We start from the raw sequence: 20791 nt of genomic DNA, 5'->3' as shown, positions 1-20791 counted from the left end.
AAACAATAGATTGGGATAGAAGAATTACCTTTTGGTTGATCTTTTTATGCCTTTATATCAATTTGCACAATGCTAATGCAAATGCAGGTAAGGAAGACATAAATTTTATTAATGTTCATGAATAACCAAAATAGGTCAGTGGAACTCAAAGATTACAATCAGTTTTAAAAGTGAAGTACAAGGGTAAAAAGGCATCAGGAAATAAAAGCTAAACACTCACAAGAATTAGCAGAATGGAATTAAAATTATATTGTCATAATACTCAGTGTTGAGAGACGAGACACAAGTGATATTTAATATTATTTGAACCTCTAATAGAATTCTGATAACAATGTCTCTAAAATCATTACCTTCAATTTGTAAGTCATTCATGCAAATCTGTTTATAATTTATAATACTCTATTACTTTTACTTTTTTCAACCCGAGGGAATGTTCGTGTAACCTGACTTTAATTGTATTGCTTATTCAAGAAGTTCATTTATACCAACTGAAACTTATCAATTGATTTATGGAGTTTATGATTTTTATTTTGTGTATCATTTATGCAAATCTGTATATAATACTTCTACTGTTTTGACTCCCCGCATAAACAAAGCTCCACCCAGGTGATATTCATGGAGACATACCTGTTTAGAACCAACCTTATCTTGAGAATTTCAGTTAACCTGATTTTGATTGAATTGCTTGCTCAATAATTTCATTTATACTCAAATGAAACTTATCTCAGAATTGCATTATATAGTGGCTGAATTTTATTTTGTCCATTTTGGTATAAACATGTCTTTTGTACTGTGTTTTTTATAAAAATGTTCTTAAATGCCCATTTGTATGAAGATACTTGAAATTCTGGCTTTCATTTTCTGAGGATTATTGTTTCTTCTGGATACAGTGTGCACATAAATTATTTCTATGCAATAATTAATATTAAATATCATACAAATTGAAGTTACGAAGAGGAAAGAAAATCAGTTTCTTCTCGAGGATTTTGATATTCTTTAAAAATACTCTTAGAAATTTGAGGTCTCCACAGTCCACTACATTAGAAAAAGATGTTTGGGAAACACCTGTTCATGATTTTTGAATCAATGTTTTGGATCACACCACTTGATCCATTATCAAAATGAAATATCTGAAAAATTGATTCAATAATTTTCCCAAAGGTTTTTTTCTCTGGAAATCTTGTTTTAAAGATACATTTACTTATTAGTTATTTGTTAAATGCAAATGACAAACTGTTTCTTATTTTCCCTTTCTTCATTAATATGCATTACATTTATCTAGTAGTTGTCATTTTATTATTTCATTATCTGTTTTGGCTAAATGAGGTTTGCTATGTGCAATGTTGTTTATTAATTGTGTATTTTAGTGTTATGCAATGCAATGCCTTGTTTCTGTTAAACAAGTTTGGTTTGTCTTCTTCTTGGAGATCAAAGGATATATAAGCAACATGTTTCTTGCAGGGAATGAGTGTTGCTTCATATGACAACGAGCTTCTTCATCTTTCTGAGGATTTGGCTCGACGAATGCTACCATCCTTCGAAACTCCCACAGGTGCAATTACAAAGAGTTCAATAGTAAATATTAATAACATGTCAATTTTTCTTCATTGTAGACATAATCTGGATACATTCTCCCACTAGTTGTTCCATTAAGAAATAAAGTGCAAACTGCAATATAACCTGACAAAACATTTTAGTCTCTCATGCTAACTTTGCTTGTCTCAGTCCTTGTACCCAGTCTGAATGGGTCCAGGTCTTAGAACAGGGGTAGGTTCACCTTGGGCTCATCTCAGGCATGACCTGAATGACTCAGGTACATCTTAGATATTCATAGGTCGTTTGGGCATACCCAAAAAAGACATGATTATAATTAGACTAAATGCAACCGTATAAATTTATTATTAGTTAACTATTTTGGTAGTACTTGTTGGCTTGGGTTAGTTGCTTAAATTACTTGTCAGCTGTTCCAATGGATTTCTGTTGGTTGACAATTGATGTTTTCCTCATTTTAGTTGATCTCTCATAGATAGGGATATTTTAATGTCCCCAAATTGGGGTATACCTTATTTTTACCCAAAGTAGCAATTCCACAACATAATTTGTTTACAAATAATGTTCTATAATCAAAACATATAATAGCTATCGAGCCTTTAAAGTAAATAAGCAATTAAGTTAAATAACATTACTTACTTGGATCTAATATATAGCTTCATTTCCACTAATCGACCATAGTATGGGTTGGAGAGGAGAGCATGATAGGGTTCCGGGAACATTCGCTGCAACTAAGCCCTAGGACGTGATATAACACCCCTTGGCCCACAAATGGCAGGAACTCTTGTCCATCCATCATGAGGTGGCCTACTTAGATGGGGAACCCCTTCCTGCCCTCCCAATCGTGTCTCCTTACTAACCCATCCATGATTGCTTCCATTCTTTAGTTTCACTTCCAACAACCAACCATCATAGGGATTGGAGAGGAGAGCATGATAGGCTGCCTGGAACATTCGCCGCAACTAAACTCAAGAGCGTGATATAACACCCCTTGGACCTCAAGTGGCAGGAACTCATGTCCATCCAACATGGGGTGGCCTACTTAGATGGGGAACCCATCTCTGCCCTCCCAATCGTGTTTCCTTACTAACCTCTACATGATTGTTGTAGGAGAATAAATAGATTAAATAAATAATTAAAGAATCTAGAAAGATGAGCCATTCTCATCATTACTTATATCAACAATATTGAAGAGATTATATGTTAAACAATATCATCACATTGCATACCACAACACTTGATAGATCAAAGACTGCTGTATTCGGAATGCAGGTTGCTTATCTCCAAATCCAATCACCCTCGATGCCAATTGCTTATTATTTAAGTCATATCTGATTTTCTCATTATAGATCAAATGTTTCTTTCCATTTGATGATCCATTATGGATACCTTTTCTGAATTCAAACACAGATTTTAGAATTTCTTATCTGCTTTAATTCTGCTCTTATTCTCCTCATTTTCTGATTATAGAACAAATGCAAATTTCCTTTTATTCAATTGATCCTTTTTTTGGATGCCTCTCTAATTGAATTTGTCCATCTTATATCTTCAAGTGAGGAGAAGTCACACCTTTTCACTAAGTCCATTGCCCTTGCAAGGGATGCATCCCTTTATAAATGCACCCCTGCTGTGTTATTTTATTTAAATTGTCTTTCTTATTTAATGGAATTGCTGCCTAGCAAACATCCCTTAAATATCCTTAATTAAACTAAGTCAGCACTCCTTTTTAATTAAACCTCAGTCAGCTCATTCAAGCAAACAGGCTGTGCAAATCTTATTCTAGGTTGGACCTAGGAATTTTAATTGGTTCAACATCTGAGTTTTGTTGTGACATTTTCACACATTGCCCCATTGCAAATGGGGACCCCCACTTTTCACTTTTTAGGGTAGTTGTTTTGCTTAGTCTGTTTAGCTTGGCAGTAGTTTCGTAGTTTTAAGCCTTTGCTCGTGAGAAGGGGGTATGTGTTCTAAGTCTAGGATTCAAATTATTGTGAAAAATGCATAGTGTGGTTGAAGGTTGCTCAATGTTGTAGAATGTGTCAATGTCGTCAAAAGTGCAAAGTTGTCAAAGATGTAAGAAAAGTAGCAAAAATGTTGTCAAGACATTGTTGAAATGAAAGTTCAAATTGGGAGCGGAAAATTTACTTATGATTCCGTCAGGAATTGCGAGTATTTCATACAAGTCTTTCTTTTCAATGTTGAAAAATGAACACTAGAATTATCAAGTGCAACAATAAAATTGTCAAAATGCAAAGTGTTGTCGAAATGTCAAAGTTGTCAAAATTTTGAAAATGATGCTAAGGGAAATCTGAAAATGTTGCATTTTTGTGGCAAATTGTTGATGAGGGTCGAATCTCCACTCGAAATTATTAAACACCTATCTAACTCCACTAGTTCTTTTCTTTTCAAAATTCGTACTAAGGCACAAGATTGTAAAACTTCACTCAACTCTGCCATCGAATTTGTGAAAATTGTTGCACTTCATGCAAAGTCTGCCATTGAACTTGGAGCAATGTGGGAGAACACTCTAACTCCGCCATTAACCTTTGCAACGATGTGGGAGTTTGCACAAAGTCCGCCACAAGTTTAAATTGCAAACTGTTGAGGAATTGAAGCTTGGCATTTAGCATTGAGAGTTGCAAGTATTTTGAAGTGTTGATAACCCCTTAATTTCCGTCATTTGATGTTGTTGACGGTCTGATCTCCGTCCTTAAATCATTGAATACCCTCCTAGATTTGCCAAGGTTCTGCCTGGAAAATGTTGGTAAAGTTGCACTAAGCTAAGACAATGCCAAACTTGCCATAGTGAAGAGGGATAGATGTTAAACTTTGCACTAAGTGAAAAATGCTAGACTTCAACAAACTCTGCCAGCCAAGGGAAAGTGGGGAAATCCTACAAAGTCCACTATTCATTGACAAAACAGATTTCAAATTGCAAGAAAAATTGTTGATGAGACATGGAAGTCCGCCATTCAGGTGTGCACAATTTCGTTAATGCCTTCAAGTCCGCCATGGTGAAGAGCAGATTGCAAAACACTCTACAAAGTCCGCCATTCCACTTTGAAGGTTGTTGTTGCAAGGTAAACTTTGATCATGCAAAATGTATAACCTCAGTAAACTCCACCACAAGTCAAAATTGTAAAACTATTGCAAAGTTTGCTAGCCTTTAAGTCACCAAATATGCTAAATTGATCCCAAGTCCGCAACCCTTTGAGTGAAAGTGTGGAAATGCTACAATCTCTACCCTTGCTGGTGTAAAATGTCAAACTTGTTCAAAGTCTGACACCTTGGTGAGTAGTGTGTCAAACTTGTCAAAACTCTGCCATTTCTAGAATGAAGAGTTTAAAAACGTTTCAAACTGCGATCTGGAAAGTGTTAAACCTTCATAAACTCCGCCCAGATGTGTTGAAGTTATTGAACTTGCCTGATGTCCGCACCAAAAATGTTAATCTCCACCAAAGTCCACCAAGATGAGAAACTCAGACCTTAAAGCAGGTGAAAATCATACCCTAATTAATAAATCAGACTTGAAATACATTTCCAAAATTGAAAAACATTATTCTCTGATCAAAATGTATTTGTTTTTCAAGGTGGAGGCCAGCAATGAGGTGCATGGAGTGTAAGGATCACTTGGAGAAGGCATGCAAGATGAACACCAAGGTGGAGCAAATGCAAACATGAGGATAAATCAAGGTTCAAGTATGTTTCAACCAGTGGATAGGGGAAGACTTCATCAGCAAACACAAGAGTGCAAGGGAGGTCAACGCATACATTTTACAATTTCAATATTGGGGATGAAGGAGATTTTGTAACAATCTTGAATTTCCTTCGGAAATCCAAGAATAGTGGTCAGTGTAATGAGTTAATCCCGGTTGAGAAACATGGCAACATAAAGGAGTTCAAAGTCAGAGACCAAGGAGGTTACGTGCTACTTTAGGGGTGTGTTTCACATTTCAAAACCAAAGGTCGTCAGGAAGAAGTTAATCAAAGTTAGAAACTTGATCACTTAGATGATGCAATTTGGGAATACTACCCATCACAATCAGTCAAAGGCCACATGACGATGTTGAGTATCAAGAGATATTGCTCAACCACAAACATTTTTATATGATGATCTACATGGCAAGCTAAGGTGGCATCCTACTCATCATTCAGCCACTCAAGTTGTGCCACATTAGGATGACCAAGTTCATTGAACTTGACTCATTCAAGGATGGAGCAAGCGACACATGGCATTGAATTGGAGTTTGTTCAACATACCTAACCTCAATTACTATTGGTTCGAATTTAAAGATGGACATGTGTCCTATATAATGTAATTTTGTCATTGGTCAAGAAAGAGTTAGTTGTATCTAACCCTAATTAGGATTTTATTGTTAAATCCTGGCCATTGATTCCAAATCAATCCTGGCCCTTCATTGTAATTGGGGTATCTATAAAAGGCTTTGCTTTTCATTTATAAAGGTTAATAGTTCAGTAATAGTTAATAGTTGTTAAAGGTTAGAAATAGAGTAGAGTAGGAGGAGGAAGCTTGAAATTGTTGCCAAGTTATGTTGAAATCAATTCAATACTTTCATTGAAGTAATGGTGGATGTATGTGTTGTGTTTCTACATTTTGCATGGTTCATTGTTACTTTTCAAGATTAAGTATAGTCCATTGATCATGGTGGATGCTTATGAAGATATTGTGATGAATTCCTTGGTTCATACTTTTTTGCGGATTGCTGATTGTAAGCTACAATGTAAAGTTAGCCTGAACCTCATTATTGTGCTAAGTTTGATTGTGGATACTTATTCAAGTTGCGCCAGCATTGGGTATTTTGAAGATGTATTCACAGCGTGAAAATGTTCCATTTCCTTAGAAGATTGCATTAGTTTTGTGTAGTTGTTGTCATCATGATGAAGCAAAGCTTGGTTTAAGGGAATTTGTCTATCTAAGTATCATCCATTGTCATCATTTTTATTAGGATTAGTATAGGATCTCTAAACCCTTTTTCCTTTTATCTTTATTTTCCAAGCAAGATAAGTTAGTTTCTGCATTCCAAGTTTTCATAAACGTTAAGTCCTCTTGTGCTTCCAACAAATCACATCATAAACATTGAGTCTATCACGAGAATTAAGTCACATTGTTTGCATTGTAAACCTAGGAGTTTCCTTATTTGATCACATCATTCAGCATATAAGGTTTCTTTGTTCAAGAGGGGATAGAATACCTTCGTATTTTATTCTATGCTTGAAGTGTCATAAAAAACACATCAACAAGTTTAATCTATTAAAGTTGTGATCTATAATAAAGACCAGGGATGTGATAGATATGTTCCCTGGTTGATCATCCTTGCTCATAATGTAAAGAACTTAAAATGAATAAAGCTATACATCTGTTACTTAATATAGTATGCATTGTATTTTATGTTCATTTATGCAATGATTAGTCTTTTTAGATGAAGGAGAAGACATTGGTGTCATTGCTTTTAAGAAGTCAATTTGTTCCTAAATATTTTAGCATTGGTTTGTAAAATCATTGAAGATGGCATTACAAATAGGATAACCAATGGAGGTAGTGTAATCTAATGAAGAAAGAGAAGGAAATTTTGCAAGGGATCTTTGATATTTGTGGGATATATTTGCGTAGGAGCACATCTTTGAAGTAGCAAGGAAACAAGTACCATAGGAAACCATTTGAAATAACTTAGTGGTGATTGAAGATGTTGACAATTCTCAATTGCTTTCCTTGACTCCTTGCTCAATACTTCATGATATCGCAAGACCTTTATGTGGAATGAGATCATGAGTCTCATAGGCTACAAATAAATCAAAGGAAAACAAAGGAATGAAGATGAGTACATGAAGTAGCTGAAGAAAATACATTAGTGCAATTGCATGTCAAAATTGAAGTGGAAGTTCGAATTGAAGTAGAAGCCAAAGTAGAAGTTGCAATAGAAGTTGAAGCATGATCCAGAGTCATAGTTGAGAATGAGTAATTTGTTTCTCCAACCTACACCCAATAACTTCTAAGAATTTGTGGATTTCTATGCTCAAAGTCTCTAGGAAGATGGCTAACGAATGAGAGAGTATGGTATTCTTTCCTACACTTTAGGCTCTGCAAGATCCAATGGAATAGCCATATTAACACACTAGATTCTATATGAATACATTAGGCTTATCATAGTATATAATAGATAAAATGTTCATACAAACATGGCAAGGGTTTACAAGATTCTTCACATTGTTAAAATATCCCTTGTACCTGTTGTGACGTTTTCACACATTGCCCCATTGCAAATGGGGACCTCCACTTTTTTGCTTAGATTAGGTGCTGAAGTTAGGTGTTTTAGTTTGGTTTTAGCTTGGTAGTAGTTCCTAGTCGTTAACCTTTGCTAGTGAGGAAGAGGTGTGTAGGTTGAGGTAAAGTTGTCAAGATGCAAAGCTTTATTCAAAATGTCAAAATTGCCAAATGTAGTCATGTTGCAAAGTTGTCAGGAAAAATGTCAAGGTGAGCGAAAATTGAAAATCTTCCTTCTAGGGGTCATTTTTCGACCCTTTGGAGAATAGAGGAAACCAAGTGTTAAGCGATGGAGTTTGTTTCAAGACAATTATTTTTTTGGAAATTTCCTTCTACCTATTGAATTTCCACTCCTAGAAATTGAGTGCGAATTTCCACCCCTTGTGCTAATCCTCCTTGTGGAGTTCGAATTTCCACTCTAGAGGAAAATTTATAAGGTAAAATGTGGTGGAAATCAAAATCATCCTTGTAGGGTGCTAATTTCCACCCCTTGTGCTAATTGATTTTCCACACCTTGCAATTGAGTGAATTATCAAGAAGGAATGAAGTGAGGGTGAAATCCTCCTTCTAGAGGCCGATTTTCCACTATAGGTGAAAAGTGCTAGCAAAATGGAACAAAGAAGGTTGAAAAATAAGGAAATCACAATCTTCCTTATACCTTGTGATTTTCCACTCTTCCTTTTAAGGATCAATTTTCCACTCTCAAGCAAATGATAAGCAATGCAAGTTAAAATTGGAACGAAGGTGTTCAAAAGACAAGGAAATATAAACCTTCCTTTTAAGGGGCAAATTTCCACTCCTTGTGAGGTGCATTTTTCCACTTGTTGATGTGGGAAAAAGTATGCGCCTCATTCAGTCAACACATAATAGAATACTGAGCTGACCCCATTCTCTCTTCGATAAGGGAGTCACTAATGCTGCTCTGAACAATCATTAGGGACAACCTCAAGCTTTTAATTGTCAGGTCTTGACTTACATGGGATAACTCAATAGTTGATGTGTTTGCTAGCAAACACAAGGAGAATTACTGCTGCTAGGATAAACTTCGGAAAGGGTTCTACAGGAATCTCTAAGACTTTATGAGTCTTACATTCATCAAATCTTCGTTAAGCATGATGCTTTTTTGAATACTCATTGATAGATTTTAAATAAACAGAAAAAGATAAGGGGAGAGAAACTAAACTATCCAAGCTGAACAACATTCTGAGTTAATAGATTGAACTTTGAAAAACCAGGCCTTGCTTTGCTAGTTTTAAACACAACTAAACAAAGGCTGGTGCAATCTTCAAAGGATAATATAGATTTTCAAACTACTAATTGCATACATTGAACTTCAAAACATTCATTAACTTAACACTAGTAATCGAACCAAATTCTCTAAGTGTTCAGACTAAAGAAACGAGACTTGGACTTGGCGCAGACTCGACAAGGCTGACCCGACTCGAGACTCGGCAAAAACTCGGCAGAACTCGGCAAAAAAACCAATTTCTAGTGATTTTTGCCTAGAGCGAGTCCTGGAGAGTCACGAGTCCCTAAGACTCGACTAGGGTCACTCGGCTCGGGACTTGCCAGGACTCTCCTGGTGAGTCCTGGAACTATGGTTCAGACTAACCATGCACATAAATTAACAATCAGCTAACTTCCAAAGATATGAACTGAAAGTTCTATCAAATATTAGCTCAAGAGAGCCGTTCCATAATAAAATGCATGAACTGAAATAAAAGATGGGAAGAAGTAGAACCATGCACTCACAGGAAATTCATACACAGGTTAGTCTTTAACAAATCCGTATTGAATTTGACAAAGTTTTAGCAACAATTCATAGTCTTCTTACAAATATAGATTTACAAAATTAGATGAATGGCTAGGATTTAATCCATCAAATGGCCCAGATTCATTCACCAAGCATGCCCTCCTATACCTAGTGAAGATGTATTTCACATCTCAACTAACTTAACAACCACCAGCCATTAAGTTGTCCCATAAAGTAAACAACACGGAGCTCAAAGCAGAAAAAGATTATTTCAGTAGTTGAGGAAATAACTAACTTTGGGGACTATATTTTATCCTTTATGTCAGCCCAAAATAGATATTTCCCCCATTATGGAAAGAAATTCTTTTCACCATCTAAATACTTCTTCCATATATCCCTGCCGGCTGTCCACTCAGCTCGAACGTATTTCTGGAACCTCACCAAGACTGCCTTCATTTCCTGCAGGGGAGGCATGAGTGTGTTATCCATTCGAAAGTTGGTGTCCCCACAATGACTCTCCACCCTATTTAATTGTCGATGCCAATCAGCCTTGCTGTCTGCCCACAATCTACTAGTAGTTTCCATGTCATGTCTGGTGTACAAGATGCTGTCATTCTTCAGCTGACTCTTCCAGCAGAGTTTTAACGTGTCAAAATCCATCTTGGGCCTTTTGTCGCCAATCAAATTTCCTAGGAGTTGGGAGCAACAATCTCCAACAAATGCCAAGGTGTGCTTGCAAGTCTCCCATCTTGCATCAATGATGTCCAGGACATCGTTCTCCAATCTTAGGGCCATGTGCCTATTTTTTGATGACGCTGAAATCGTGTGGATCAATAATTTGCTAACCCATGTAGATCTTGGGGAAGGTCCACCCTAAGGCAGCTACGAGGGAAAATGGATTACTAACTGCTGCTCTAATTCCTTCCATGCTATTTTGAATGGACCTCATTGTTTTAAGATTTTGGTCCATGTTATCCTCTAGGAAAATCAGTCCCCGAAGCACCTGACCTCCTTTTTCTGCTATTTCTTCAAACCATTCCTGCACTAGCTTGGCCGAGGCTCTTATCCTTTCGTATTCAGCCGTTGTTTTATGTGCAAGTGCCACTGGAGGGACATAAGGCTCTTCAACATGCTGCAGTGGTTTGAGCAAGTGATCGACATATCTTTTGGCCTGCTCTGCCCGGGTGTTATACATCTCCTTTTCCTTTGTCTCTTTCTTCAACTGTCTTAATATTGCCTCGATTGAGTCCCAAAATTCCTCAAATTCATGCTCTTCAGTTGCCTTTCCCATCGAGACTGATAAAATATTATAAACAACAAGTGTTATGTCTTCAACTGATTTGTCCTTTGGCTGGAGAACAACATGCACTATTTGGTTATGCTGAGCATCCCTTGTTATTTTAAGTAGGTCCTTGGTTTCTTCTTCTCCTTAACTTGAGGCTGTCCTACTCGGGAGAATAAATCTTCAAGGCTCAGGGGTGGCCTCACTGTCACTTTCTTTTCTACTCGGGTCTACAGCCATACAGGAGGTATAGACGGACTGGAAGTAACCACCACCTCTTTCACTCGATCCCTGGAAGCCGCAACTGATCCCGTTTTTGTTCTTTGCTACCCAACTAGAACCAAGAGTCGATTCTCATCAACATCCTATTCCTTCCCTTCGGTTGAGCTTTCCTTGACCTCACTCAGTAACTGCTGAAGTATCTCTTTTTCTTGCTGCTCTTCACCTCTGGTTATGTTTTCCTCCTTGTCTTCCGATCTAGTAGGTGGGATTTTCCCTTCTTCAATCTGATTTTTAGGATCCTCTAGATTGATAATTTATTATTTCTTCAATCTGATTTGTATTTCTTCTAGGTCTGTTGTCTCAAGGAAAGTTGATTGTAGCATAGGAGGGGTGGGTTGGTGCTCTACATCTATTGCATCCCCTGCGGCAGTAGAATCTTCTTGTGAAGTAGCGGTGACAAATGGCCTTCCTTTTTTAATTTCTTGCGAGCAGGGACCTCGGGTGATAGGCTTTTCTTCCTTTGAGACTTCCTAGCTGCTTTTGGCTCCTTACTAGCCTATCTTTTTATCTTTTCATTTTAGGCTCTTTGTCACCTCCTTCGTTTCCCTCTTCCTCTTGTTCTACAGTAGGTGCCTCTTCTTCGTTTGAGGATTGAGACTCAAGGTCTCCCATCAGGTTATAGGTAAACTTCACCCTATCACAAGTTAACTCCTCAACACGTTGCTGTATCCAGGCATCGGTAAACCTCTCGGGTCCCTCCATTATCATCTCCAAGTTGGTGATAGGATCCTGAGACTAGTTGATCAGAGCTGGAGGGTGGTCCTTGACAGAGTCATAGATTTGATGCTTAATGCAATCCCTGTCGTCATCTATTTGGTTTGGAACTCAAGCATACTCAAAGGACCCGATCTGATATAGGATAATCTTGGAGAACTCTCTTCTATGGACCTCAAAATCATCACTACAACTGGCCCAGTAATCTTCTATATTCATTTTGTGCTTGTAGTGTCGGCCATAAGCCTTTCGTCCTAGCCCTGTAGGATCAAAGCTTGTCCTACTAGGATGCTCTTGCAAGCAATATGAGGCCAATTCTTTAGTCGATTGTTCAACTTGTGGAGGGGTTTTCAAATATATGTCACTATCTCCAATTGTCATTGGGAATGAGACTCCTGTGACTTTCTTGTCTCTGAGGATTCTTTTGGTCGCATTTGCTTGCCTAACGACCTCTAGGAGTACCAGCTTGTCAATGGGGTACTTGGGGAGTCGATATGCAGAGCCTTCAAATCCTGAATTTCTCAAGTAAGAGAATCTAGGAAATTGGATGAACCAAGTCCCATACCGCCTTACTAGCACAATTGCCTACTTGGACAGCCTTTGCTGCAATCCTTCTTGCATGATCCTTACCATCCGCATGGTGAAGGCATCATTCACCCGCTCATACTAGCCCATTTTGTATGCCACATTATTTCTTTCTCTTTGGCTTATGTTATAGAAATGGAGCTGAGGATAGCGATCATATACTTTCTTTTGATTGGCTCCATTTCCAATCACGCCTAAGCAGATTAGTGCCAATAACTTGGAATGATGGGCCAACATATACATCACGTAGGAGGACATGGTGAACCACTTCTTCTGTGCAAGTTGTACCAACTCTTCATGGATATTGTCACTGATTATTTGGGCCCAGTCCAACCATATTTTTCCTCCAAAAACCTCTTCAACATGATAGAACATCCATTCCTCAAACATATGTGAGTGAGGTAGTCCCATGATGCGATTGAGAAGGGTGACCATATCCTCCATGTTCTTCATTAAATTCGCTCCAGTAGGTCTTCTTGAGGATTTTGGAGCTACGGGGCCTTTTTTCCTTGAACCAATTATCATTCATTTTGTTCTTGCATTTGATGGGATTTTGGTCATTTATGGCCTATGCCTCGTCCATTTTTACAACTATAGCATCCTTGTGAATGAGAATGCCAAAGACCTCTATCATGCCCTCAAGAGTGAGATCTGCAATCACTATATCATTTACAAACACTACCTTGTCTGCTGGCCTGTAGTGCTTGGTGCACTCCACAATTGGCTCATAATTTTGGATGGCTTGTGGAAACCCAATGGCCTTTGCTATCCCACTCTACCATCTTCTTGGTTCTCCGGTTGGGATTAGGACCATACATCCTATCTCTGAATTGCTGGATGTCAATATGTTCGAATTTAGTGTCCCCTACATTCTCCCACTTGCTTTGAAACTTGGAATCCTGCAACACTCCCTGAAACTCGTATTTCATCTTGTCTAGTTTGCGGAGCTTCTCAGCTTTGGACGTCTGAGAGGTGCTTGGTGCTTCAGATGCCTTTGAAGAATCAACCACCTTAGGAGGCATCTACTCTGCACACTAGGACACAAATTACAACGAGATTTTCAAATAAACGAATGGGGGGTGGTAGTGCCCAAAACAACTTTAGTTAATAGTCATCAACAAAATGGTGAATTAATCTCGATTGAATTTAACAGCAACAATAAGGGCATATTTAAATTGATTGATGGATGGGTAATGGCATTTAGTTACTATTTGCATTTATAGCTTGTGCAAAGTTTTGCAGAAGAAAGTCTGTTGTGTATTTGCAATTTTAACATTATTTTGGCAAAGTCTGGAGAAATTTTCAGTGTATTTGAGCCTGCTGGGAACAAAATTTCACTATGCCTTTATTGTGCAGTCAATCCTGAAAATTATGCCGACAGTGGTTTTTCAAAGTTTGTGTTTTAAACTTGACTATGTTTGCTTAAACTAGTGTTTATCTTGGGTTTGTTTTTGAATGAAATGTTCCAAACATGCAAACCATAATTATTTGCCTGACTAACCCTAGGTTTAAGTTGAAAGATTTCATAATAAGTTTTAAATAGCAGAAACTTATCATTGGCACAATAACATAGCAGTAAAGAAAAATGTACCCGATGAGTGTTGGAAGATTTTATTGGCATAGGCTGAGAACAATGTTTAAAGGGGCGACTATTTGATTGGAAGGCGTTTTGATTGTGTTTACCTTTTTCTGTGTTTTCCTTTACGCTTCACCCTTTGCCCTTGTCTCTCCACATTTTCTTTAGCGCTCTCTTGTGTTTGGCCCTTTGATAAAAGAAAATCTGAACTTCGCCTTATGCTTTTTCACGCCAAGAAGCCTGAATTTTATTTCCCTTTGATTTGAGCTAAACTCGACACTCTATTTATGTGTGGCACTTTTAGGATTTTCTTTGGTATTTCCTTCGGTCTTTTAGAAGGCGATATAAGACTTTTTCATTTTAATGCCCAAACTTTATTACTTTGTTTTGACACTTTGCGGTGTTTAGCTCAGCATTCTTCTAGGCGATAGTAGGAGCTTGATTTGCTTAAAAGGAGGCATTTGAATTTAACTTGCCTCAACCTTTTCGGCATTTTATTCGGCTTTAACAAGACGTTGGGACAAGGTGACCTCGATTTTCAAAGGCGAATGTATGAACTTATGCTTTGATTTTTATGTACTTTGCTCATTTTTGTTTATCTGTATTATAAGGTGTGATATTAAAACCATTCGTAAAGAAGGCCCGAACTCTACCTTGTCATTTTCGATATTTTAGTACTAAGTTGGCACTTTTCATTTTTCGGTATTATCTTCAGCTTTATCCAAGGTGATTTTAAGAAAATCATCTCTTTCTTTTGAAAAGAAAAAGTTCGAACTTTTCCCTTTTTTACTTGTTTTGACATTTAAAGCACTTAGCATTTTGTGGGGTTTAGTTCAGGGTTTTCTTCGGTATTCTCCAGATGACAACGAGACTCTTTAAAACGTCCAATCCTGAAAAAAGGCGAACTTATTTTTCTCTCAAACTTAGCATTTAAACTCCTTGCGATGGCACCTTTCGGTGTTATTGTCGGCTTGGGAGGAAATGCTAGCAAAGAAATGATTCATAAAAATGAGCCCGAACTTCATTTCTCTTTGATTTTACACTTTGCCACTCTAAGTTCGGTATTTTTGACGGGGTGTACAAGGCAAAATAACTTGCAATCATCTTGCACTTTCTCCCTAAAAAGATCGAATTCTGGCCTTGCCTGTGTTTCTTTGCAAGCATTTTGTTCCTTTGCTACAATTTTGGGTTTGGCAAGGTAGGCGTATGAAGGGAGATGTTCCAGGTTTGCTTGATAAGGCTAGATGTGGGTTTTTTTGTTTTAAGCCTTGACCTCAATGCATGTCTCAAACCCACGATGCATTCCATCTGAAGTCATACTTCAGCCATTGTCTCTTAATCACTATAGGGCGGTGGCTTGGCCACTCCTCTGATTTTCTGAAGGTTTGGCTTCCTACAGCAATGCTCAAACTCCAGGATCACACTGCAGGCCTATTCAGGTATTATACTCGCTGCACTTCAAGATACCTCTCTCTCTTTCTGTCAAACTAAAGACTTATTCAGGTTCTCAATGAGGCAAACCAAGGAATGAGGGAGGTCCCTGTTGGAGACAAGGAGTGTGTGCAAGGCACAACGCCACCCTTGGTTTAATTTGAACGATGAATGAAGTGAAAATTTTAGGACAAGGAAAAGTGGAACCTTCCTCTTGGAGTTCGAATTTCCACTCTTTTTGAATCAAGCATGGGTGAAATTTTGAGAAAAGAAAATCTTCCTTCTTCCTAGTGTTTTTCCACTCTTCCTTGTAGGGTGCAAATTTCCTCTTCAATTTTTTTGATGAATTTTCAACAGCAAATCTTCCTTGTGCCTAGTAAATTTCCACCTATCTTGTCAAATTTCCACCCTTCCTTCTTCCTTGTCAAATTTCCACTCCTTCCTTCCACATTTCAATTTTCCACTCTCCTTCTACATGGCAAATTTCCACCCTTGCTATAAGTTGAACGATGAAAAGAAGAATGTGAAATTTTTTAAAGCAACAAAAAATGAATCTTCCTAGTGGAGATTAACTTTTCACTCTTCCTTCTAAATCATGCATTGAGTAAAATTTTGAGGAAGGAAATCTTCCTTCTTCCTTGTGTTTTTCCACCCTTTCTTCTAGGGTGCTAATTTCCAGTCCATTTTTTAATGAATTTTTCAAGAGAAAACCTTCCTTCTTACTTGTGTTTTTCCACCATTCCTTCTAGGTTGCGTTTTTCCAGTCCTCATTTTGGAGATTGAAGGAAATTACGACATTGAATTTGAAAAACAAAATCTTCCTTCTAAGGTTTGAATTTCCACCTTTTTATTTGCAATTCAAACTTGAGCCCTTAATGATTATTTAATTGCAAAATCGCATGACGATGAAGGATGCTGGTTTGACAAGGAAGAATGCGAACTCTATTTGCAAAATAAAACATTTTTAAGGCAAAAAGTTTGGCTGGATTAAGATTGGATTAGGTGTGACTCCTTGTTGCAATGCATATATAGCAAAGGAAGTGTGCTATTCATTTTAAAACAAATTCAAATTCTAAAACAGATTTGCACCAAGGAAGCAATTCACAATCATCCAGCAAAGGGGAATTTGAAATTCTTTCAAACATTTAAGGTTGAATTTCAAAGTAAACTTGACTTTTTGGAAAGAAGGAAAGAAGGCTGATCATAGATCAAAGCCTTAATCGTTTCTTGTCAAGAAAGAAGAGGGTTTTCCAGTTGATGAGTGAGGGGGATTGATGTTATTTTCATTTACGACTTAAGAATGTGTAGGATGCAATTTATTTTATCATATTTTTCTTGATTCCTAATGTTTCCTTTTTAGGTTTGATACAAGGATGCAAGGTGACATGACGATTCAATCACATGGAGGAAGCTTGTGGATTGATAAAGAACAAGGCAAACAATCAAATGAAGGAGAAGAATATCCCACTACTGCAAGGGAATCAAAGAATCAAGGTCAAGAACTTATCAAGGAAGTAGATGAAAGATTCAGTTGCGTGCAAGACGAACATCAATACATCAAGACAAGGACTCAACAACTACAACTTCAAGGATACAACCAACACTGTTAATGTAGATTAGATTTCTTAGAAGATAGAAATAGAGGTATCTTTTAATTTTATGTTTCACAAATGATGCTCTTACTAACCTACGAATCTTGCAGGTTGCTGCAAGTATAAAGAGGAAATAGTATATGCACACAGTAAGCTGATTCGCCAAGTATGATTATATTGCTGAGTGTTAAGAATGGACCGATCTTCAAAGGCATGCACTAATGGATTGCTGTTGTATACTTCTTTCAACTTTCTTTAAATATATATAAATTCGATCTTGGTTTGCACTAATTGATTTCGGTGCCTCTCCAGTCGTTTTGAATCCTATATATATATGAAGGAATATATGGAGACATGTCTCGGTAGAGTCATGTCCCTACGCGGACATAGTACGTGTAGAGGCATCTCTCTACGAAGACATGCCAAAACATGCTTTATCGGATGGTTTACATTATTGGTTTTCTCAACACTGATTCACTTTCAATTAGTTTAGACAATAAGCATTACAATTTGTTAAGCCGATACACAAAGCATGCTAGAAATATGAATCAGTTCAATACACTTTATCGAACAGGAATAATATTAGAATTATTAATAGCATAGTATGATATCGATATTATTAATAAGAATATCGAATTCGATATTGAAGTCTGAATTATTATCAATAATACGATGATTATTGGCAGCACGATTATGATTGTATGACTGATGAATAACAGCAATATCAAGACAAAGTCAGTCATGTATACATGATAGTTATCTTGCTGTAGTTAATCATGAATTAAGACAATCAACAATCATATTAAAAATACAAGGAAAGGAGAGTAATCAAATGCTCAAGGCCGATAGGCCACTTATGTATTTGATTTCAACGATAGGAGTAATCCGATCGAAGCTACAAATCATTAACACTCCCTCTTAGCTAGGGAGGATGATTACTATCCTTACATAAACACAATGGATTCATAAAAGAATGAGAGGGATATCACCTCAACGTGATATCAGGAGTAATGACCTTTCCAAGAATGTCAAGTCACATGACATTTGTCATACTCACAATATTCCCAATGATACGTGCATAGGCATTAAGTCACATAATGCCTATCACAAGGAAATCAGCACATGGCATATCTACAGATATTATGTCACATAATATCCACCATGAAGTATCTCAGAAATATAACTCAAGAGATATGAATTATCATGACATGCCCACGGATATCAAGTCACATGATATCCATCATGATAGAAGGATCAACTATTGTAAAGTCGTCACCTTACAATAGTAACCATAAGAACAAGTGTACATCATTGAAAGATCATCACCTTTCAAGATGTCACAGGAGCCCATGAAATCATGTAATCACACACATGACAAAACAAGAGTTTACACATTAAACATCTTTAAATATTAGCACAAATAAAATAAGTAGAGACTCAATCTCAAATTTAATTTACATTTTCAACCATACCAAGTTTATCCCGAAAGTGTTCAACCTTTATCTTGGAGAGTGGCTTGATGAGGATGTCTGTTGTTTGATCACTTGTACTAATATACTCCAACTGCATCACATTCCTTTCTACCATGTTTCTAACATAGTGATAAGGAATCTCAATGTGTTTTGATCTATCATGAAACACTAGATTCACTGAAAGCTTGATGCAACTCTGGTTGTCACAATGGATGACAGTAGGATTCAAGGGTTGACCAAACAGTCCTACAAGCAATTTCCTAAGCCACACTGCTTCTCTTGCTCCCATGGAGGCTGCAGTGTACTCAACTTCTGTAGAGCTCTGTGCAACTGAGGATTGTTTTCTACTGATCCATGAGATCATTGTTGATCCTAAACTAAAGCAACATCTTGATGTGCTCTTCCTATCAACCACACTTCCAGCCCAATCTGAGTCAGTGTATCCATGTAGATCTAGGTCTACATGTTTGTATCTAAGACCATATCCAATTGAGCCTCGAAGGTATCTCAGAATGTGTTTTGCTGCAACAAGATGTATCTCCTTTGGTTCACACATAAATTGGCTAAGTGCATTCACTGTATAACAAATATCAGGTCTAGTGTTGACCAAATACATCAAGGATACAATTATCTGTCTGTAGAGAGTGGGATCTGTATATTCTAAGTCTATTGCTGCTTCCTTCAATTTGTGCAGATTTGTTTCCGTAGGTGTAGACATGGGTCTGCACTCCATCATTCCAAACCTCTTCACAATGTCAATAGTATACTTTACCTGATTTAGAGTGCTGCCATCTGCCTGCTACCAAACTTCTAATCCAAGGAAGTAATGTAGGATACCCAAATCCTTCATATCAAATTCTGAAGCTAAGTCCTTTTTACACTGGGTAATTAGGTGATCTTCTCTTGTGATTAACAGGTCATCAACATATAAAATAAGGATTAACATATCACCATCAATTACCTTAAAGTAGAGGTTTGGATCTGCATCATTCTTGGAAAACCCTAACCCCAAGAGGTAGTGATCAATTCTTTCATACTAGGCTCTAGGGGCCTGTTGGAGTCCATACAAAGCTTTCTTCAATCTGCAAACATGTGATTTAGCCTTATGTATAACAAATCCTTGAGGTTGCTCTAGATAGACTTCCTCCTCAATCGTGCCATTCAGGAATGCAGTTTTCACATCCATTTGATGGATCTTCCATCCCTTCGATGCTGCAATAGCAATTACGGCTCTAACTGAAGTGTATCGGGCAACAGGGGCAAAAGTCTCTTCATAATTAGTTCCCTCTTTCTGAGAGAAACCTTTGGCAACAAACTGGGCTTTGTGTTTTTCAATGCTACCATTTGCAACATGTTTGATCTTGAAGAGCAATTTTGATGATACAACAAATTTTTCTTTAGATCTTGGTACGATGTCCCAGACATCATTTTTTATAATGGACTGATACTCTTTGGACATAGCATCTTTCCACACTTGATGATTGAGAGCTTCTTCAACATAGGATGGTTCTGAATTTATGATCTCACTCATCAAGGCAACATAAGTAGAGAATCTATGAGGTCTCTTGCTTTCCCTGAAGGTTCCCTTTGGTGCTGTATAATTCTTGGCTTCTTGAATCATCTTCCTAGCCCAAATAGGTCTCTTTCGGTTTTCATTACTGGGTTCATTTAAGGGAGCAATTTGACCTTCACTATCAATTTCTTCAGGAGTCTCCCTCTGAATCTCAGGAGCATGATCCTCTTCCATATTGTTAGGAGGATCTTGATCTTCTATCTCAAGAGAGTTTTTGGATCTCTTGAAAGCAATGTCTTCCTCAAAAATGACATCTTTGCTAAGTTCAATTAATCTTTGACCAAGTATGTATATCCTATAGGCTTTAGATGTTTCACTATAGCCTACAAACACTCCTTTCCTGCCCGAGGTTTCTAACTTAGACCTTTTTCCTTAAGGTATATGTATGTAGACAAGACAACCAAAGATTCTTAGATGACTTATATTAGGTTTGATGCCAGTGAATGCTTCTTCAGGTGTTTTGTTGTCTAGAAGTGAATGAGGACATCTATTTTGGATGTAGGCAACTGTCCTAGAGGCTTCGGCCCAAAATGAAGTTTCCATGTTTTGATCATACATCATAGCTCTAGCAGCTTCTACTATAGTCCTCTTCTTTCTTTTTGCCACCCCATTTTGTTGGGGATTATAAGGTATAGTAAACTCTCTCTTAATCCCAACATTTACACAAAACTCCTTAAAAATGTCTCAAGTATATTCC

At 37.4% G+C, this 20791-nt stretch overlaps 1 protein-coding gene across 1 annotated transcript in view; it reads left to right on the top strand.

The window, feature by feature from the left end:
• The window catches only part of LOC131049988 (alpha-mannosidase I MNS4), a 195946-nt gene that overhangs the window by 69704 nt on the left and 105451 nt on the right, over positions 1 to 20791 (top strand). Inside the window, exon 5 of the mRNA XM_057984108.2 lies at positions 1462 to 1552. Within this exon, the coding sequence (XP_057840091.2) occupies positions 1462 to 1552 (91 nt within the window). The remainder of the gene's footprint in view (positions 1 to 1461; positions 1553 to 20791) is intronic.

Source organism: Cryptomeria japonica, chromosome 9 (genome assembly GCF_030272615.1).
Source record: "Cryptomeria japonica chromosome 9, Sugi_1.0, whole genome shotgun sequence".
Taxonomy (NCBI): Eukaryota; Viridiplantae; Streptophyta; class Pinopsida; order Cupressales; family Cupressaceae; genus Cryptomeria; species Cryptomeria japonica.
Note: the sequence above shows the minus strand (reverse complement) of the source record. Positions and strands in the feature narration are given on the sequence as shown.